The 21,673-nt window shown below is 47.7% G+C and overlaps 6 protein-coding genes across 6 annotated transcripts; 2 read left to right on the forward strand and 4 right to left on the reverse strand.

Annotated features, from left to right (window-relative positions):
• Nucleotides 1–312: 312 nt before the first annotated feature.
• Nucleotides 313–579, reverse strand: DFJ58DRAFT_670027 (uncharacterized protein; the record flags this gene model as incomplete). Its single annotated transcript, XM_041382830.1, has 1 exon — nucleotides 313–579. A coding segment is annotated over one exon (267 nt), but the record flags the coding sequence as incomplete, so codon positions are not given.
• Nucleotides 580–1,875: 1,296 nt separating this feature from the next.
• On the forward strand, nucleotides 1,876–2,600 carry DFJ58DRAFT_847160 (uncharacterized protein; the record flags this gene model as incomplete). The annotated part of the gene is given in 3 exon segments (XM_041393417.1): nucleotides 1,876–1,937; nucleotides 2,056–2,241; nucleotides 2,261–2,600. 3 exon segments carry the CDS (start codon nucleotides 1,876–1,878, stop codon nucleotides 2,598–2,600), a joined length of 588 nt encoding a protein of 195 aa, XP_041236768.1.
• A 5,024-nt stretch (nucleotides 2,601–7,624) lies between these two features.
• Nucleotides 7,625–8,984, forward strand: DFJ58DRAFT_819598 (uncharacterized protein; the record flags this gene model as incomplete). Its single annotated transcript, XM_041391916.1, has 5 exons — nucleotides 7,625–8,011; nucleotides 8,078–8,263; nucleotides 8,314–8,406; nucleotides 8,462–8,638; nucleotides 8,699–8,984. Coding segments are annotated over exons 2-5 (742 nt in total), but the record flags the coding sequence as incomplete, so codon positions are not given.
• A 421-nt stretch (nucleotides 8,985–9,405) lies between these two features.
• On the reverse strand, nucleotides 9,406–10,289 carry DFJ58DRAFT_735227 (uncharacterized protein; the record flags this gene model as incomplete). The annotated part of the gene is made up of 3 exons (XM_041386599.1): nucleotides 9,406–9,472; nucleotides 9,523–9,975; nucleotides 10,033–10,289. 3 exons carry the CDS (start codon nucleotides 10,287–10,289, stop codon nucleotides 9,406–9,408), a joined length of 777 nt encoding a protein of 258 aa, XP_041236770.1.
• Nucleotides 10,290–13,779: 3,490 nt separating this feature from the next.
• DFJ58DRAFT_819605 (uncharacterized protein) lies at nucleotides 13,780–16,394 on the reverse strand. The gene is made up of 3 exons (XM_041391917.1): nucleotides 15,490–16,394; nucleotides 15,366–15,438; nucleotides 13,780–15,262 (listed from the first exon to the last, which is right to left on the reverse strand). Exons 1-3 carry the CDS (start codon nucleotides 16,024–16,026, stop codon nucleotides 14,175–14,177), a joined length of 1,698 nt encoding a protein of 565 aa, XP_041236771.1. The 5' UTR covers nucleotides 16,027–16,394; the 3' UTR covers nucleotides 13,780–14,174.
• A 925-nt stretch (nucleotides 16,395–17,319) lies between these two features.
• DFJ58DRAFT_819613 (P-loop containing nucleoside triphosphate hydrolase protein) lies at nucleotides 17,320–20,293 on the reverse strand. The gene is made up of 15 exons (XM_041391918.1): nucleotides 19,813–20,293; nucleotides 19,519–19,760; nucleotides 19,408–19,463; nucleotides 19,272–19,348; nucleotides 19,157–19,225; nucleotides 18,909–19,101; nucleotides 18,750–18,846; nucleotides 18,689–18,698; nucleotides 18,423–18,640; nucleotides 18,276–18,367; nucleotides 18,170–18,225; nucleotides 17,979–18,120; nucleotides 17,795–17,922; nucleotides 17,632–17,740; nucleotides 17,320–17,573 (listed from the first exon to the last, which is right to left on the reverse strand). The coding sequence occupies exons 1-15, from the start codon at nucleotides 20,215–20,217 to the stop codon at nucleotides 17,389–17,391; spliced, it is 2,079 nt and encodes a 692-aa protein (XP_041236772.1). The 5' UTR covers nucleotides 20,218–20,293; the 3' UTR covers nucleotides 17,320–17,388.
• Nucleotides 20,294–21,673: the final 1,380 nt, after the last annotated feature.

Below are 21,673 nucleotides of genomic sequence, written 5' to 3' on the forward strand. Positions count from 1 at the left end.
TTGCTGGTAGTTCCAATAGCACTATAAGCATAGGAATAGTGCAGGATATGTCATGGGAACATGAATAGCGCTGCAGGGATGTGCGCGCATAGCACAGGAAAGTGCAGACAAGGGTTATGGCTGAGACAAGTGAAGACTGCTGATAAGGGAGTAGTGAATAATATGAGGGATAACTTTGGTCCACCTAATCAAGGCTTATGTAGGTATACATGCCTAGCACCAATATGATTGTCACATCAGTCTTTTTGACATCTCTGGGGCAAGTGCAGTTGCTCTGTTGAGTACAGCTTTGAGTTCAGATGGTGGGATCAGTCAGCTTCTGCCATGCAGTAAGTGCCAGGCTCTCAGTCCTGCTGCATAGTTGGATAGTGCTGATCTGGAGTATGAACTCGCGCAGCTTGAGAGAAAGTCTAGGAGGAGAGTTTGGCTTATTGGGCACTGTTTCTCTTCTGTGATACTCCATGAGTTGCAATAAACATGAAATGAAAGGAGTCCTGCTCCATATGACTCTTTGGTTGATGTGGCCCAGGATGAACCCATAACTTCGAGAATGCAGTTGAGTTGTGCATCTGAAATCGAGTGAGATGGAGATTCTGATGGAGGTCCTGTTTGTCTGGTGCTGTCTCCCACTGGAGACCCACAGTCTTAATCTGTCTCAGGCAAGGCAGTGCAGGCGAAGGGTGGATGGGCGTGGGGTGAGGTCTGGACGATAGGCATGGGGGGGAGCATGTGGTGTTGTTGGGTATAGGCAGTGCTGCTCCAAATTGAGAGACCTTGGAGTCATTCATCTTTGAGCGCACAGCTGACGAAGTAGTCTTCTTCGGCCCTTGCAGCAATAGCTCTCTCTGCAGCTTGTTGCTTGATGAGAGCTTGGTTGATGAGCTTAGCTGCTGGAGAAGAGTAATTCCCATCACGCAAATGGCGGATCTCTGTGGGGGAGAGAGGCTCTGTTGTATTGATGATGAAGGTACTAAGTTCATCTGGAATGGGGATTTGGGGAAGAAGAAGGCTGAGTGGTCTGTAGATACCTCTGGATGGCTCATCTGCTGGGTTGGACCCACTTGCAACATAAGTTGTGGAGATGTTGAGATAGTTGGGTAGATTATGCAAGAAATTGCTGATTCTTCTAAAGATGCCATTGATGGCTGCATTATGGTGGCATTGTTTCCACCAGCCTTTGACGACTCTGGTACTGTCCCCATGTATAAGGATGTTGCTTCCAATGTTAGCGAGAGTGGTGAGGGTATATATGAGGAGCTCAAATCCCACTGCTTCTGCCCATCCAATATCTTGTTTACCATTGTGCATTTTCCAGCCCAGTGTGAGTCTCCATGCTCTCCAGTGTTCCCCAATAACAATGCCAATTCCAATGCCTGAGCTCATGTCCGAGAAAGCAGATGGGTCTCTGAGTGCAGCTGGAGGGTAAATGCTCCTGAATGCCCCACCTGATTGTAATAAGTCTGACCACCACATCAATTCTTTGGCTATGCCTTTCTCAGGTCTGTGTAAAAGAAATGGGTTATTCCCACACAGCACTAGCATGCTCTCGAGTCCTGTCAGATATGCACATCCTGTAGGATGTGTGTTTGCTGTTTCCTCCACTTATGAATAGCTAGGAGGTATTTTTCTACCTTTTCTGGGCTTAAGGATACTATTCTAAGTTTGATGTCCCAAAGGAAACCAATGTGGATCATCGACAACTGAAAGAGTTGGTTAGCGTAATGGGGTGAACTGGAGTCGGTAAAAGCACCGTAAGACCATAACTCAACTATATTTCAGAGGCTGATTTCGACGGATAGTTCATCAATGATGCAGCCGGGAAGGAAGTGGTCATGGTCAGCCATGGATTGAACTTGTGTACAGCCAAAATTCAACATGTCTTCTGTAAATGTCCCGGCGAATCCCTCCCGCCTGCGTAGTCCTTGTCGACACACCTGGTTCTGATGATACATACATATCCGATGAAGAAGTTTTGAGGCGCATCGCTGTTTGGCTGGCAAGTTCATAAGTACATATCTATCGCTGAAGTATATACAGTTCATAATCTTATCCTAGGTATGGCCAGGACATGAAGTTGGCTGGCATCCTCTACCTTCACGACATTACCCAAAGTCGGATGTTTGGCACAATGCTCAGGGATCTTGATGTCTTTCGAAAGCTGTGCGGTGAAGATGCAGAGAAGAACGTCATTATGGTGACCACAAAATGGGCTAAGATCACCGCGAAATGTGGGACAAGAGCGTGAGAAAGACTTGACCAGTGTCTTCTGGAAGGAAATGATGACACATGGGTCTACGACCGCTCGGTTCGATCAGTCACGTCCGTGGGATGTCATGAGGCCCATTCTCGCGAACAAGACAGTTGTTGAAGCTATCCGGATTCAAAAGGAACTGGTTGACTTTGGAAAAAAGATCCCTGAAACCGACGCAGGAATCGTCTTGTATTCCAGATTGAAGAAGGTGGTAGATTCACGTGGAGAAGCCATCGAGGGATTGAAGAAGAACGCTCAAGATGACACGCAACTGCAAAAATTGGGGGAGACCGAGAAAGAAGCTCGTGAACTCTTGTCACTCCGGAAGCGGATCGTCGGTAGACAGTAATTTGGCCATAAGCACGGTCTCTGCAGACACAGTCGGAGAGCATGTTGCTTAGTTGCAATGGTTTCTTTATGGCTATCAGGAATACCTGCAGTGTATTAGTGCCCTTTGTATATTTTCTCACATGTCACAGTCTATGTCAAATTGTCAATCTTCGCTGAAGAGCATGAATCAGTACTACGGCAAAACTACGAGCAAAGTTATTTTCAGTCTGAGATTGAACAACAGATGAAAGAGATCGCATAGCAGACTAGCAAGTATAAAAGTGTCCAATATCAGTCTTCGATCAAAGGAATGAATAAGGTCAGTTGCAAGGGAAGGGGAATCAAAGAATGTCGTCGAGACGGATAATGGAAAGAAAGCGTGGAGGTGTGACTGTATCAAAGTTCAGTTGACACGTCTGTGTGCCTCCGGAAAGCAATCGAAATCACATCCGCTTCTGCATCAGAGTTGTCCACGAGCTTGGCGTGATATTGTCGAACACTAAGAATGAGGCGTGGTCCTAACACAAACATCTGCATGACCGAAAGAATTTGACGAACACCGTCATAAACCTGAGTTCCCACAGAAAGTGAGTTCTATAAAAGTAAATAAGTCGTAGTCGCATGCAGATGTTAATGATATATTGGCGTACCGCCGAGAGCTGCGGAGACAAAAAACCGAGATCGAAGCAAGAGACGACAGCAAAGCTAGCACATACGGAACTTTAGCGGAAGTTAAACCATATTAAATTAAGAGTTCACCTTGCAAAGTAGACAACGTGAGTCTGTATTAACGCTGTAAAACAGTTGCCAATCGTCCAACCCCTCAATGGTCGTTGCAGTTCACGGAAGTGTTTTATAGTAATCCAGGTTGCAAGACACAGTGCGAGGACTTCCCATGCAGTGGAGAGTATCCATGTCATAGAAAGCAAAATTAGAGCGTCTGCCTCATTGTCATTATAAATGCACAAATAAGTGCCGGAGAGGATAAGCTCTTCTGATATTCATCTGATCAGCATAATACGCTCGAGCCCTTCGACCATAATCTAAAGCTTACTCGCTTTAGTATGCCTGTTTACCATTGCAGTCATCACTCCACACGCAATCGTGATAACTGTGAAAATTACAACGAGAAAGACAAGCATGTTTCTGGATCGCTGATACATGGCATATAACCGAGTTATCATGATCGCTTGCATAATGTATCAGCCAAGTCAATATTGCCGAGGTATTGTAGTTGAGTAGCTCACCACCTAACATGGCATTTACGACCACACCCATCCAATTTAGTACGATGTACATAACATTGCCTGGAAATCCAAGTTGGCGATGAGTGAGGATTAGATACTCCGAACAATCTCACATCTATTGCGGTCATTTTATATTAAATCAACAAGCTGGCCGAGAACCACACTCACTCCTGCATAGTAGTCAATTTGGGCGACAATGACAGGCATCAATGTAGAGTACTCACTAGTTTTATCATCGAGACTGTCGGAAGTGCTTCTGTATGCCGTCAATCAGCAGAAACACGCGCGGTGAAGGTGAAGGGACATACGCAGCATGTTGATGCTGATTGTGGGAAATAATTAAATAGTAGCACAGTGCACATTACCAACCTTGAAGACATACATAATGTATAGTATTCCGATGTAGCGCACCTGGAATATTTTAAATTCAGCACAACTTATCATCTTCGCTTATAACATGAGCTACACACGCCTATATATAGAACTGTCATGAGAGACCAGCGACGATTCTGCCCGGAATTGAGTATATCATCCTGTTGAGGTCTTCTAATATGGTACGGTGCTCACCCAGACCAGTTCGAGCTACACATGATGCCATTCTTAGTGAGATGGTTACTCCGGTAATGGCATCAGCGTACCTCTTGCCCAAATGTCAATGCTGGAAACATCATAAGAATATCAATCATTCTTAAATCCAATTTCGCTCACCCCAATCGTATATCACTGCAGCAGAGGAGGCAACTGCGTCAACATTAGATTGAGTCATCGTTGACACTATCTGCCTGACTCCCTACAAACCTATAAAATAGCTGAGATTGATATTAAAATTGATTATCGGCCACCAATAGGGAGAATTGAAGACTTTGGTCATGTTCGAGGGATGGTGTGAGTGAGTGAGAAACTTAGTGGACGCATAATAATGGGGTTCGAGCTAGATATACCACCATCCAGCGCTTTTATTGCCGAAAAAGGCACCCTGGTGATGAAGGTTCACCCCCGCCTTGATCGACATAAGTTGGTATGCGGTGTGAAGCCAGGCCCTCGGAGTCAATCAAACAAAAATCAGATTTTGGGTGATGCTGGTTGCGGATTCACAAAGTAGTATCGTGCACGTGGAATTTTGAACACTGCTGTTCGTGATTTCGGGAAACAGTGCACTCTCGAGATATTATTGTATCAGTTCAAAAAATCCATCAGCGAAATCATGTAGCCACCGATCTAACACAGACCTAGGGGCAATGCGATCACGTTTCGATAATTCTCTGAGACCTGATTGATGATCAGCTCCCTCTCTTGTTGGCTGGAACGGGGTAGTGAAACAGCTCGTTCAGAGTCTGTTGACAAGGTCACGTTCTGTCGGCAAGTGGATATCAGAAATATCAGAAAATAAAAATAGGTACAACTGCAGCCTCACTGCTACTAACCACCTCCAAGCCGACCCCTCATGGACACCTCCCTCGAATCCGCCCTTGTCCTCAATACCTGTCGCTTCGTGCGCACTTCCTCGCCCCAGCCTCGATTATGGGGCTAAAATACCATCAATGCAAAATATGTGGTAGGGACCGTGCAACTCTGATGCGAAAACCGATGCGAAACTTTGATTCCACCATGCAGTTGATTCACTACCGGAACGGCATTGATTTGCACAGCTAGATAGATAGATAGATGATCCGTATGTGTCTCGTGTTTCGTGAATATATAACATAGCCCTGTTGGCTCAAAACAGAGATGAGACCGACATAGGGAGAAGAGATGGCTCGAACATGCCTGTATCTGAGCAGGAGGCCTAAATCGACCTGCCCTGGTCCATATATGACAAAAGGAGAAAGGTAGAGCACTTACTACCAGATCCCCATCGTACTCGGTATCAGGGACGGTGTCACAGTACAGAAAAGCTGCAAAGTAGTTTGATGGTTCCATCTTCCTACACGGAGGGTGTCAACAGCACATACTGTCTGCAACATTCTTCATTTATAACGGAATAAGAGATACATGCGATTATGTGGTCGACGAAGAAATTTTTAGAGCTCTGTGATCGCTTGGGGCGCTAACACTGTTGAACATGACACATGTGCCACGGTCTCCAAGGAACAAACTGCAACAGCGCCAACCACCAGCATCGCATGAGCGATTTAATTCCTTGGACGCTACCAGTGGCCGTACGTTTGATAGTAGGGATGGTAGTATTACAGTACTATTACTAGTACATACTACACTGGCAGGTGGGGGGGCAAACAAATAAGTTTCACACGAGTGAATCTCTTGTGAAATTGCAATGACACTCACTCACCACCGAGTACTTATTTGACACCACCTACCTTCTCCGAGTCGCTTGAGGCATGCCGAAAGTATCGTTTCGTGGAACACTATTTTTATGCTGTAGCAGCGACGGCATATTCCATGTCGATAGCGCATTCTGAATCGTTACCTCCGAGAACCATTAGCGGTCGCGCCACTTCACGGAAAATGTTCCCCTGGAGAAAGGGTTCTTCAAGTATGGCGAGGCGCACAAGAGATCGCCATTGAGGCTATCGTTGCCGGTATTGCGGATAACATCGACGTCAACAACTTCGTACGAACTAATTCATGGGTCATGCATTGATGGGCCGAAAGACAGTACTCAAGACACTCAAGTAGTCTGAGGAACACGATAACACCGCCGCAGTATCTTCAAGTCCATGGTAAGGAAAGTTGAAGAAGACAGTCGCGGAAGCAGCTGCGAAAGCCACCGCCATTGTACGACACGACGATGCAGGGGTTCGCCGCCGCCGAGTTAGACACTATTGTACGATCTCATTCGCAGAGCGGAGGCGGTCCTTGTTTGGAGGCCCGTCGACTCTGTTCCACAACCGCCCCCGCCTAGCCAGTGTCTTCTTCTCCAGATGCTATCCTGCCACGCGATGACACCGGCCCTGCAATTGTGTTCGACAACAATACTGTCAATGTCATTGTTTGTGCTCCACTTCGAGCCCTCGCCCGACCATGAGCACCCTGCACTTCCAAAGCCTGCCCCGATGGCCGTTACGGAACCCACTCCGTATCCCCTGTCTTGTGTTGTGGTATCGGTCATGTCTGAATTTGCCGTACCCGAGCCCGTGCTCGACCAGCTCAAACCACGCGTTGACACCATGGGTTATTTCACTCCAAAAATGCCGCCTCAGAAACAGTGAGGGACATTCTTGAGACTGTCAGAGGTGGCCTCGCTGGCGAGTGGCCCGTATCAAGAAGATCAAGGAGGACGAGAAGCTGCAGCTAAGAGATGGAGTTCGACGGATATGTACGGAAGCATTACTATGTTCTGGAGCTCGAGCTCGAGGCGCAGGGTAACATAAACACCCGATGAGGGCATGAGTGCGCTATGTACTTTAACGTAAGCTTGCAATTGAATCTATTGCTATGTCTTACAACGAGGACTCACTCAGCATTCCCTAGTAGACTATATTGAATGAAGGCAGTCGTTTCATCTTGATTGAATGCATGCAATTGATTCATAAGCGAACGAACGTTGCCAGTTGACGCGTACTGTTAGCACGCGTCTTGCATCTTCTCCTCGCCACTGTCGGTTGTTTCGGAACAGCTAGAGCAAGTATCCGGCATGACCAATGCGCCGATTTCTGGCCCACTGACAGGGGTCGCAGGGAATACAACTGCTGTGACTGACTTCAACAGGGGCATCCTCATAATCGACAGTTGTCAAGGGCGGACGGCAGGCTGGCTGGTTGACGCAGTCGGTAGGAATCAAAAGTCCATAGCCAGTTCGAATATCATCTCACAATCATGTTCAGCACAATAATGAACGTGTTGCAGACTCACTTCTGAATAATTTTTGGAAGGTGGGGGACCGCTCAAATTCGATGATAATCCCCTTGTTATCCGACACACCTTGCGCCATGATAAGGAGACAAATGGGTATGAAAACAACGACACTTACTGGAGCCAAAAGGTGCGTAGTCTTACCTGATATATCTGTACAGTTCGTATTTCAAAGTGATTCCATGATTGGGACGAAGGCACAGCACCCAAGTCACAATCTGTGACTATCTGCATGCGTATCACCCGTTCTCTCGGTTTATTTCGCCCGGAAAAAGGTAGGGTGCTGGAAAGATCCAGTGGGACCAGTATCCACGGGCACCTTTCCATTATAAATCTTTCTGCCCTTCTTTGAACTCGTCATCGATAGTCAGTGAGTGACTCTCTTTCTTGCTCCCCTCCTCTGCTGATCTGGGCTTCGCAAGTGGTCTCCACTGGAATGAAGCCCGCTCCCACTGGCAGTGCGTCCAGGATGCAACGTCACGCCGACGAATCAGTCACCGATGACGGCCATCGCACCATACCGCGACCGATGCCAGCGGATTTTCGTAAGCTAGTCTCTGGCTCCCAAGAAAATATCATCCGCGCAATGGATATAAGTGCACCAGCATTCGAAGAATTTAAAGTAATTTTTTTAATTTCGCATCATCGTGCATCGCTGATCTTTGATAACAGAAAATCCTTCGCGATCAGGCAGTGATGATGCTGGATTGCGAAAGGTTTCTACACGAACAGATACCCGATATTTGGGCTATCTATCTGGACTGGGTAAGTCGTTTATTTGACCAGCGAGTTGTATGTATCATCTAACACATACATCCAGGCTCGCGAGGAATTGGCATCCTTTCTTTCCAGGTACACTGATGCATGGCCGGTCGAGCTCTACATGGAGCATTATCTATCGAAGAAAACGTATGCCAAGCGTCACGCCTTCAGAGCCAAGATGACGAAGTTAAGGCCCGCCCTCAAAACCGCTCGCGTTAAGAGTTCTGTCTCAGAGGTAAAGTACCTGTGCTTGTGCTGTTTAATGAATAGCGCCGCTCACCCTTTTGCGCGATAGCATGGTGCAAGCTTGCCGCCCGCTCCTGGTGGTCCACCCCCACCTTATGAAGATCACGATTTCGTCCAACCCGATGCGGCGGGTGGCGACGATCTCACTGTCGAGAACTTTCTAAAGACGGTCAATCCTGACCTCAGCCACCTCTTCCCTGCATTTGAAGAACTGGGGATCAGCAGCGAAGCGGATCTCGTTGTCGTGAGGTCATGGGCCCCTGCTGTGAGAAAGGACTTTTTCGAGAGGGAACTGATGGGGAGGAATGAGCGCTCTCCAGATCCAGGCCCTGAATGTCAAGCTTGGGGAGATGAATTAACAGCCATCTCAAAGTTATGATCTTTTTATCTCGAGTTTTTTTACTTGTACGATATTCTTTCATTCAAATTGAGTTCTATTTGTATTTTGTGGGTTGCTCTATTTTCCCAATCGGAAGCATTTCTTCCCTTCCGATGTTAGGAATCGAAAGATTGTTTTAGTCTCTGAAAAGTGCGTTGGTCATGGCGAGAAATCGTGGTGTTACTGCACTCACACATATTGTTATCCGCCGAATACCGAGCTCAACTTTTACGCTGCGTGTCTTGTGTTTATTTAAAAATGTTGCTGCGATCAATAATTGTCGACATGTGTATGGTATCGGCGGAACTGTCATTGGGATCGTCGACATTGTATTCGTAACTTGTTGGACATGGAAACACATGGCAAAATTGTCCATTTTAGACCCAGACCTTCTCCACACTGTCCTTTTCAGATATCTCTGGTCTGGGCACCTTGGGTTTGGGGCTAATCGACAAATCAGAATCATGGCGTCACAGAAATTCTTGCAAACTTACTGTCGACTCACACCACAGCAACAACATCGCTGTGCTGACACCATGATAACCGCTATCCAAGCCAAAAGCACCGCCACTAGTGCCATCCACAAGCCATTGCCAAAGCTTACAGCGAAGTCGGCTCCAGGGAAAAGGGAGTCAATGTTGTCTTTAATGCCAACAACCAGCGCAATGTTCGCAGCAAAAACAACAGTCGAAAAAACCGCTGTGATTATGGCAAATACGATTACGATTGTTGTGATCAGGTGTGAGCGAAGCAAGAGAGACAACACAAAGGCGACGGTCGAGAGTGCTGCGCTGACAAGATGCAGCACAAGCATAGTCAGGAGGGTCGTATCTGCAACATTTGCGAGCTTAGAGGAGAACCCAACGAGAGACAAGATGCTTGTAGGAACTGTATATCCCAACTGTAGGCCATAGCATGCTTCTTGTGCTTCGACGCCATTGAGGATACTGAAACGTGACGGATGAGGAAATAACGGCGAAATTTGGTCAAAGCAGACGCTCTACCTCAATGCACAGACACCCCATACTCCAAATTGCAGTTCTGTGATTGCATTCGAGACGGGATCAACAGAATTTACTGCCGATACTTTGATAATTACGATTGATTTGATAATTGGCAAAGATAGACCGACCAAGAGAAAGAGGAATGCAGTGAGAAACAATGTGAAGCAGGCCAGACGGACAGTGTGCTCTTGTAGTAACCGTAGAAGCTTTTGAGACTTGGCTAGATGGTAACGCAACCACTGTAGGACGCCATCCATGCCTGGTGTTACCGGCGACAGGGTTGGGAAGGATGGATGCTTCGCATTGTTATACAGTGCTTTAGAGCTGCAGGCGAGACAGCCTGGAAATATAGATAACTTTGCTATATCACACTCGCAAGGTCTCGCGTGCTGTGGGAGTTCGTGAGAGCAGCGCCCTGAAAATGCAGGAGAACCATCGTCGGTGACGAATAGAAGATTACACCTGATAAAGTGAGTTGTTGAGTCGACATACATAAGCTGTAGAGTACGGCAGCTGAAGCTTAAGCTTGAAGTACAGCAGCAGTGAAGTTGCTGGAGCGTGTGGTGACCGCCGATCATTCACACATACGTGTGAGCGCCATCATGATGGCACCGCTCATGATCAACTGGCTTACGGATCAACTTTTTTCTGTTACTCGGAAGACCCTTGTGAAATGGCAACTCAAGTGTCTGGAGTCAAGGCACCGCACCATCAGAAACATCAGGCAGCGTCAGGCTCGACTTCAGACTCATAGCGACATACAAGAAGAGTGCTTTATCGTTCACCGAACTTCATTAAGCTTCATTCCAACCACCAACAAAACTAAAACGCACATATTTGACAAACGTGCTCTGCATTAATATGACTAAAGACTGCACTTGCATCAGTAACTGCGGGTGAGAGTGCTTACTCGCAGATTCTCTATCATAGTTTCAAAGCGCATGTGGCCCCAAGAATAATTGCGACTGCGTCAACAAGCAACACTCTTCGCAAGTACATAGTTAATCGCATTTCTGATTTGCCATGGTCATCATCACATTAGTGCGACTACAAAGGCATAGGTGACAGCTGCAACTGCGCAACGAAGTAGTCGTCTTGAGGATCTACATGATCATAGATTCGCGTGAAAATTTGACGGTCCTTTGGGTGAGGTTTGCAGTCCACAGAGGTGGCGTAAAAATGTAGTCGTTGAGTATCTACTACAGGAAGTGTCCGTTGTAGTCAGAATGAGCAAGAGCGAAGCGAGCATGCGGAGCTGAGACCGTCAATTTCCAGGCGAGGCATCAAAATCTCGTGGAGAAAGGCACGAATCCCACGCATGGCCCACGCGCCTCCGCTTTCTTAAGTAAGCCGCAGGTACTGGACCTCAGCTTACATTCATACTTGTATTCAATGTCACACAATAATTACCATTTGCTTGCGAGAGAAAAAAAAAATATGGGATGCGTGGCCGAGGAAAATTTACGGTCGATTTTGTAAATTTCTCGACATACGCAGTTGACCGTATGTCTGAACGGCACCCAAGTTACTGGGTGACTTTCCGCAGATTTTGATTCAAACCTTAAAAGTCAGAGTATCGTCTCGCACCTCGTCGCAATCTAGAAATGCTTGCCAAACCGCAGATCAATTGTGTCTAGATTCTAATGTACAGTGTCAAAAGGCATGTAAGCGACGTTTACATATTGTCACGGAGTTTGAAAGGCTCGTTTAGGTGTTATAAACTACCAACTAGAATGTTGTTTCTTAATTCTTCCAGAATCTCCGTGATCACAACTCGTTCAAACAGGGTAGAGGTCTCCGTAAGTGCTTGTGTGATGAATTTCTCCCTCCCTGTAGATGTCATTCGGCAGAAATGTAGTAGATGTTCGTCAGTGGACAGGCCAGCCTCCGTGATTGTCGCGTGGAAGCGGTGCAAACCTGGCATTGAAGTCAGGAGGGTTGACAACAGAGCCAGACATGACGCGGTGCCCGAGGAACCACCGCCTTGAACCGTGTTCACCTGATTATCCTTAGTCTGAGTAGCCGGATTATCAAAGCAAACAAGGCCATGCTATAACATGTATGTTAGGCGGACTCGGAGCATAATTGTCAGTAGAATAGGGAAGAACCTGTGCGTCCTCGGGCTGCCAGTGAGTAGCCTGATTATCAGGGCAAACGGTGAATGACATTCGATGCGGACGGTCATGCTATATCATGCATGTTAGGCGGACTCGGAGTATAATTGTCAGTGAAGAACCTGTGTATCCTCAGGCTGAGTAACCTGGTTTTTAGAGCAAACGGTGAGTGACATTTGACACGGACTGTCATCCTATATATCATGTGTGTTAGACGGACTCGGAGTATGATTACCAGTGGAATAGGAAACCTTTACGTCTTCAAGTTGAGTAGCTAGGTTGATAGAGCAAACGTTTGATTGTCTCCGACACTGGACGGCCACGCTGAGAGATGTATTAGATTGACTCAAATATTAATTGAGTAGGGGAGAAGTCAGAACCTGTACAATTTGAAGCTCGGAGTCCAGTTGCTGGTTGTAAATCAGAACAATCAGGTAGTTGAATCATGTAGTTTTGAGTTACCTGAAAGTTTTTCATCATTCCCGGGCGATGGTATATCATGCGAAGGAACACTTCAACTACCCAAGCGTCTTGGTACCACATCAAGTGCGACAGCTCTTCGTCGAGTAGGACCTACAAGATATGTTTCAGCCTAGATACATCAAGTGGTTGCACTCTGCCAAAATATCTATTACCTCTCTCTTGAAAAAATCTATCTGTGATTGAGACTGCTCCCGATACGGTATCGAAAAATCGATATGACGAAGAGCTAAGTCTCTAAGTATTCTCTTTAAGGAACAATCAGGCTGTAATGCATAGCTTCAGGGTTTAATAGACGCCTACTTGTGTCTTGGTGTATATTCGGGAGTCCATTTTCAACCCTGCTTGGAGATAGCGTACAGGAAGCCGAGGGTGGGACAGGTGGTCTATGGAGGCCTGCGAAGGACGCCTCATGGATACGCGTCCTTGAAGTTGGGGGAAGGCTGCTAACACATTGACACAATTAATTGTGGTCTGGTAAACGGCAATAGATAGAACCCACATTCACTGGAGCTGCGAGTAGTGTGACGAGCCATGATAAGAACTAGTAGTGGGTCGGTCTGCAGTACTGAGGTGCTATTTGCCCAGCAATTTATAGTCGTGTGTATGCTCTTTATCTGCGTTGATCAGTTATAGAATACATCATTTGAGGAGGCCCAAACAAATCAAATACCAGGGTTTTCTCCCCGAGGAGTCATCTAAGTCGTCGTCGTCAATTGATTATCAGACACATCGTCAAGGCTCGTGGCCAACATGATGTACAGCGATTCATGCGCGTGTCCAGAACCGAACGACGCGTCTTTACTTCTGACTCGTCATTAAAAACACACCTTTGCACTGATCTCCGCGGTCGTCATCTCGAGCATATCGTCCTAGGTAGTGAGTGCTGCTTCAAGAAGCGAGGAACGACGTCCCTATGTACTACGACTTTCGAAGCCTTCCGACGTGTCATGATTGTGCACCAAGCGTGCTCTCGCTGGAATGTATGTCCTTTGATAAATGTGAGTGTCTTTAAGAAAATGGCTTACCCCAGGTTTTGTCTCTGTCTCCGGGGAAAACGTGGTAGGAGCGTGTTAAACCATGGCGTCGAACTCGAAGTGCAAACAGCTCATTTGTTGCTTCTCGGAAGGTTGGTACTAATGTCAGTAAATACCGCTTACCCTAAATTTCATCAGAGATATCCTAATAATCTGGCAGCTTCGATCAGTTATCGATACAATAAGATGGGACTCCAAAGCGAACAATACGGATCGAAATATTCTACAGGAAGTCGATATTGTACACGAGGTATTGGTGAAGTATGCCATAACAATAATAAGGAAAGGTATAGCCCACGGCACAATGGAACTTGTGCTGAGGGTAGATTTTTACGGTCTGTGAGTTGTAGATTCAACATCAAGTGCCTAAAATGTGGTTGGTGTAACGGCGTAGCTGTAGGGGTCCAAGAACATTAATGTCAACAGCAAACATCAGAAGCACGGGATACACGTCGCATTAGATCATACAGCATCTCTAACATTGTCGTCCTCTCGCACCAAATTGCTCGCCTCACCTGTAAGCCGTCGAGTCCCGTAAACGCCACCGCCGGAGAGGTTCCCACCACCAGAATGATGTCCATCCAAATCCAAGGTCCGTCTCTGGCGCCGCCGGTGGAGCATGTTGTGAGGGCCGAAGTTCAGGTTGGTGGCCACGGCGCCGAAAGGACTGGTCCTGTGACAGTAATTCTGGTTCTGCGATTGTGGCTGGATTATCTCTGGCATCGTCCACTTCAATCCTGATTTGTAGCTCCTGCCCTTCTCTGCGATCCCGCTCTACGCCCCGCAGTCCATAGCTACCCAGTCCCCATCCGACGACCTGGGAACCAGGTTCCCGCATCGAATTTCGGGTCTCTTCACGGCCGAACACTTGGTGTATGCGCTCTACGCGCTCGACAGCTTGTATTCTCGCCGCGGTAAGGTGTGCATGGCGCAAGCGTGCGTACCATCTGTTTACAAATTGTAGAGGGAGTATGTCCCCTGACGACCTATCTGTCATCGAACCTGCAGTCGATAGGACATTGCTAGAAGCGAGAGCATTCAGCGATTCGGAATTATCAAGTCCTTGGTGCCCCTCGCTGGAATCCCGGCTATCAGAGTGGTCGCGCTTCGTTGTGAATGCACCGGTGACACCTTTCCACATGGTCTTGGCCTTCTCCCGTTGCTCCTTCCTCTTCTGTGCTTTCAGTTTCCTCTTTCTTTCACGTTTCGCCTCCTTCACCAGTAACTCTTCTACCTCGCCGACGCCCATCCCGGAACCAACCCACCACCACCATCCAAGGAAACTTTGCCACATGACCACACTCCACATAAGTTTTGGCATCCATGCATACTGGTCTTGACTCGGTATGTAGAGGAAATTGAGTGTGGTGGATATGAGAGCGAGAACGATTGCGCCAGCACCGAAGGCTGCTGTCCCGCCATCGGTGCGCCATGCCGCCTGCCGGTTAACAAAAAAGCCCCAGATTATTAGTGCAGAAGTGAATAGCAACGACAAAGCTGCATTGCACACGTTCCGGGTGTCCTCCGCGAGTGGTATCGAGCTCAACCCGTAGAAGACCGGGAGCAGTTGCATTACAGCAGAGATGATGGCCAATGGACCTGATTACAAGCAGGAAGCAAACACAATGTTGAGATTAGTATTGCGTGGATCGTGAGGAATACAGATGAAACAGAAACGCAGGGGCTTTACACGCGCACTCACCAAGCAGGCCAAAGATGAGTCTTGCCTCCAGGTTTGAGGGAAACAGTAAGGTCAAAAAATGAATGTGGGTAATCTAAATAACAACATCGGTACGATTAGAGGAGCTACGTTCATTTGCACTGACCTGTATAATCACGGATGTAGTCGCATTCATTACGGTCCACGTAGCACTCTCGGCAAGTGTCCATTGGTGTGCATATACCACAGTAGGATCAGTGGAATTTGCCGTAATATTGTTGCCAAACCTTGGCATGTCCACAGCCAGATAGCTCAACATGTATGGCCAATGTTGGCTTTCCTCTATATTGGAGGAGAACACGACATAGAGAGTAGCGGTGATAGAAGCGAGCAAAGTCACCACCGCCGTGAGCTGCAGCATATAATTGACACGAGCTAGGGGCCAGTGATACTGAGCGGTAAAAAGCAGGTGAAGAAGGAGAACGACGACAAGCGTGAGGACCACGCCTGTCAGGAGGATCTGAACTGGTAAGGACTCGACGAAGGCGGGTCTAAACTGTAGAATAGGGTCACTTTCATAACCACTGCTGTCGTTCTGGGCCATGGCAGGACAGAGCTGAAAGATAACGGTGAAGAAGATGGCGAGCCATTCGTGCCGTGTATGCGGCATCATGAACAAGTTCCAAGAGACAACGTGATCCATTGTCACGGATGTCACACACTTGGCTTGCTTGGCTCTACTTGGCTTCCACTCATTGGTACTAGTGCTTCGTGTGAACAACGATAAGACCCCCTTCGGTACTTAGGCAGGTGGCAACATGTTGCTTGGCCTCCGTGTATCGGGGAATACTGATCGGTGAGTGCAATTTTTCGTAGCTTGAAACGCCTTGGCAGTGGGGCAACTGTGGAGTCTAGATCAGAATCAGAAAAACTTCCCCCGCGGCTGGGACAAGATTCAATACTCACGCTATGACTCATAGGAGGGGTTCTGTCTAGAACTCGGTTTTGCCACCTAGGTAGGCTGGCATAGTTAATCAAAAGTTGCATGCCTTGCTCCCGAAAGTTCTAAACCCAACGCAACGTTTCTTACTTTTGTGAAATACTGGAATTATGCTTTCACGGCAGGTGTTTTGCCACAGCCGCCTGGATCATAAGAAGACAGCTAATATGTTTTTCCGGGCCTGCCGGTGCGGGCTTGCCAAGTCGTGACAAGCATGTCTTCCTTCGTCCGCGTCAGCAGTGACTGAAGTTTAAACACCATCTTCCCATGTGACTCATGGTTTGGCCAGTTCGCGGCGTATCGCTGTATCCCCGAGTGATATTGCAAATTCCAGACTGGTCGTCCGCTGAGATTTGTTACAATCACTCTAAATGTACTACAGTAAGCACCAATATTTCTCCGCGTAGAAAACCGAATTCATTGACTGAGAGATCAGGGGGATCTTCAGCCCTTGATAAGCCAAGCTACTCGTGTAGCAACAGCGCTTAAGTTTTAAGTCCCTTCTTGACGCATGACGGGAGAAATCTTTTAGGAAGGGAGGGACTGGTAAGGGACATAACATTACCTGGGCAACCGACACACATGCGTGAGGTTGTCCTTCACCACCGATCCCATTATACCCGTAGGCTTTAATCATTCTACCCACAGATATTCGATCGAAAAGCTCTTATCCTCTACTACGCCCCAAATCCCGCATCGTCTCCGGACAACTGAACACACCTGCTACTCTAGCCCTTACTCCGAGCAGACTGGAGAAACTCGTTCGAAAAGCTCTGGACAAGGTTCTTGTCGAATATAGAGACTCATATATTGCTGTTACACCTCTAAAAAGTAGGACAGTCTCAGATCAGCACGTAGGGGAGCCTTTAAAATATCGAACGTTTTCACCGACGGCTCTCCTACGTCCGCCAAGAGCTGAAAAATCTATATCAAAAATATACTTAACAACGATAGCTTCAGGTTGACATCCAAGTGGCACAAGAAAGGAAGTTTATGTTTTCCAAGTGAACTGGCTGCGATTCATGTATGATCTAAATAAATACTTGTGTGCATATAGGTTTTAATCTAAGGAGGGGGTATTGCAGATGCCAACGATGCAGACGGCACAGAATCCAGATTCGTGGATGGTGCGATTGGTAGTGGTGCATCTCCAGCAGCCGCATTCAGTTGCGCAGCCATCAGCGTCCGGAATCTCGAATCCTTCGAGTTCACAAGCTGCCTATACGTCCCCGACTCTGTTATCCGGCCATCTGGGTGCATAACCGCCCGTTAGTTTAATCTTCGATAAAAAAGAAGCAGAACGCATACCTTCAAGCACGACGATCCGCTCCGCGCGGGCAATAGTTGACAAGCGATGTGCAACGATCAGACACGTCGTGTGTCGTGCTCGCAGGATTTTGTCAATGGCGTCATTGACCTGAAGAGGCCCTGTCAGAACAAGGTCACTGAAGCAGGGCGTAGAGTATCTTACCCTATGTTCCGATGCAGCATCAAGCGAGCTGGTCGCTTCGTCGAGCGCCAAAATCTTGGGCTTTTTCAGCAGCGCACGGGCAATCGCCAGGCGCTGCCTTTGTCCACCACTCAAGCTCAGACGGCCAACTGAACAAAATAATCGTCAAACAATTCACATTCAGCAGGAAGAAAGTGGCACAAACTTTCGGTGTCGAACCCCTTCGGCATCCCAAAGATGAACTCGCAGTTCGCCTCGCGTGCAGCAGCTTCGATCTCCTCGCGCGTAGCATCCTTGTTCCCGAAGGCAATATTCGATGCAATGGTCCCTGTGAAGAGGACGGGGTCCTGGGCGGCTGTTATCAGAAGAGTAGATGCAAATGCAGAGGGCACTTGCCTGGGGAACAATGCCGATCATGCTGCGCCATGACGAAGGGTTGAATTCACGGATATCTATCCGACCCCGTTAACGCTCCATAAGAGGCGAGATAGGCACTACCCACCTTGACCATCAAAGGTCACTTTCCCGTGCACAGGATCGTAGTACCGCAAAAGCAAAGATTGTACGGACGACTTGCCACCACCGCTCTTCCCCCTGTATATTACAGGGTCAGCGGCACCAACAACAACTGCTAGCCCGTACGACTTACACGATTGCCACGCTTTCTCCGACGCCAATCTCGAGATTGAAATCATCAAGGATTTGCACACCTTTCCGACTGGGGTACTCGAACCCGATGTTCTGGAATCTCACCGTGCCGTAGCGCGAAGCGTCAACCTCAATGCCTCCATGGGGCGGAATCGCTGGCGTGCGGTCGAGTAGCTCAAATATGCGTGTACCCGCGCCAATCCCACGCATAATGGAAGACTAATCTCGCTCAGTTTAATGGAGGCCGTCAGAGTATCGAAAACCTACGAAAAATGAACTGTGCAGGGCAGTGTTGCAGTGGACTATTCATAAGTGGAAGAGTACTCACGTCAACATTTGAAGACCCGAGCCAACATATACGGTATATAGCAGGAGGCTCGTCAGGTCTCCGACAGTGATCGCACCCTGCGAAACCAGTGTTCCCCCTACACAAATACAGTTAGGGATTTTCACCAAGATATAAGGAAGTCGTGAACGAGCCACACACCGTATCCAAGCAGCCCAAGGATAGTCACATTTCCGCTCCAACCAGTGCTTCCGAAGAAGATTCCTGATGCGATCGCCTCCTTCCGAGCTAGCGCAAGGACGCGTGTCACCCGGTCGTGGAACTTTCCCTCCTCCTGGTCGCGCGCATTGAATGCTTGAATTGTCCGTAGAGCCGAGAGCGACTCTTGTGCAACCTGGAGTATAATAGAAGACATGTGCGAAACAAGGGAAAGAGGAAGTAAAGCTGACCTTGGTCATTTCACCCATCGCTTCTTGCGTCTGGTTGGAGAGCTTTTTCAGGTAGCGACCATAGAATACCTACAAGCACTCAGATTTCGCCGCAATAAAATGAATTTCTGCTCACAGCACCGAGAGAAACTGGTGGAACAATTCCCAACATCATCACAGTTAGCGTGGGGGACAAGTAGAACATGGCACCAACTGAAGAGGACATGCCCATTCATGAGCAACAGTAGCACGTCTGTATATATGACACTTACGGCCAACAGATGACATCACGATGGCTCGCAGTCCATCTGAAAGATTCTGTGTGACACTGCATGTAATAATTTCAATAGATCTGCCTCAGATACGGCACTGCGAACCCCTACCTCTCCCCGACAATGCTTGAATCTGCAGTCAGTCTGCTTAAAACGTCACCCTCTCCCCTCTCCACAAATTCGACTTCTTGTTTCAGTGCTGCGGCATACGCCCGCTCCCTCAACCGCGCAACAATTCGCTGGCCTGACATTCGCATGAGGAACGACCTCGCTGCATTGCACGTTGCTCCCGTCGTAAACAAAATCAGAAGAGCTGCTGAGGCTTGCCCAATTGACAAACCGAATGGTATTTCCTGCGCACGTAATGAGTCAACCACGTCACTCCCTCACTGTCAATTCACTCACAGGGTTTGCAGAAGAGAAAAAATCTATCAATTTTCCGATCGTAAACGGAACGCTCATCGCAACTGAAGAGGACACCAGTAGCAGGCCCACCGCAAGTAGCAAAGGCCTTTTCTCCTGCTTAGCCAGTGCAATGATTTTCCGGAACGAGGAGCTACTTCCAGGTGCGGGCTGCAAAGCGGATGGCAGGAACCTAGTAAGCCCAGAGATCTTCTTGACAGGCGTCTCGGTTGCATAAAAACGGGAGGTCTGAATAGAAAAGGGATATGTCCGTCTTCTGGAGAGTATGTGTTGAGTCTGTGACGAAAGTGCTAAGGGCCGGACATTACTATGGCAAGACGCCAGCACCCTGCCAGTGACACTTGGGACTCGAGCTCGGAAATTGGACACGTAGATGCCCAGTAGCATATTCTATCACAAGTTAAGCATCAAAGCCGTTTCAACGCTCTACTGTTTTCTGTCCAGCCGAAGAATGTGATTTAAATCAAAGTCTAAGTTAGGCTTGCGCACTGGTGTGACTTGTGCACTATTTGTGCCTTGTTTGGTTCAACACTAAGAATTAACAATATCGATAGCTGAAATTTGGAACTTGAAACCCTTATATCATGTACAAGTAGGAATCCATCAGGCACTCAACATGGCCTCCAGTTCGCTAAACTGCAGTCGCACGAAGGCATAGCCAATCACCCTCGAGACCCTGCGTGATGTAACGGGAATTCACCCTTGTCCTCTGGCGAATGACTCTGAGTGCGATTGTTAACTTCTGAGTCTCTGAGAATCATCGAGTACTAGATGCGAAGGATGGCATGGGCAGACATGCAAGATTTAAGTGAGTTATCAATATACATCCAGTTCAGTATGTTTTAGATGACTCTGCTCAATTCAAAATTGTAGCTTGCCTTTGACCGATGAGCAGTCTGATGTGGTGGTCCCGTGGGTTGGGTTGCAACGGACTCCGGAATAATTCAGAATGATAAATGATGATATGTTACTATGTGTATTGTGCAAGCGGACGGCAAATAATTCGTGATTCATCTGCTAATATATAAATTCATTTCAGTTCTATCTCGCCGTCTACTTACTTACCACCAGGGCTGCCAGTGGCAGCAGCTCCATCCGGTTGACTATGCGGTGGACAGGCGGCTGAGCACCAAGTTCCTCTACGGTCAGGTCATTATTACTACCTCCTTGGATGTGATTGGCATGATTCAGGTGAGTCTACGCTGTCATCGCAATGCGACTCGCATAAGTTGACCTGATAGGGCAAAACGGACACATCACAGCCTCCTTTGATCGTTAGATGCGACGTTTTGCTCCGGAACTATTATCCACCTTCTCCCTGCTTGGCAGTGTATTAGTCATCCATTCCTTCTGCAAGTAATCTGTTCTACATCTATTGATGCTGACTATTGAATTGCTACTAGTACCCGGCGGTAAATGGCGATTCCGATACATGCCGCTTGCTGTTCAGAGTCGTGGTGACGGGCCGCTATATCGTAAGCATGATGCGCATGACCGCTTCAGCATCTCACGTTCAGGAGCTCGGGGATCTGCATCCGCTGTGGTACCATCGTCAGTGATCGTGGAAACTTGCATCAGTGGGTATCTGGGCAACCTCCACGCATGTCGAGCCCTAATTTCCAGACCTCCGGGCACAACCTGCAAATAGCACTTGAGCTTGTGAGCTATGCTCTCTGGCGCCTACTTCCTGAGCCTGAGGCTACACGTGGGTGACCCGATTTCGACCACTGGGAATGATTTGGACTTTCAACTACATAATACTAATACTTTTCGCGTCACTGGCGTCAACTATTTCGCGTAGCGGGCACCAATGACACGATAAATATGGTGTATTTAATATACT

Source organism: Suillus subalutaceus (genome assembly GCF_016647625.1).
Source record: "Suillus subalutaceus strain FC151 chromosome Unknown DFJ58scaffold_205, whole genome shotgun sequence".
NCBI lineage: Eukaryota > Fungi > Basidiomycota > Agaricomycetes > Boletales > Suillaceae > Suillus > Suillus subalutaceus.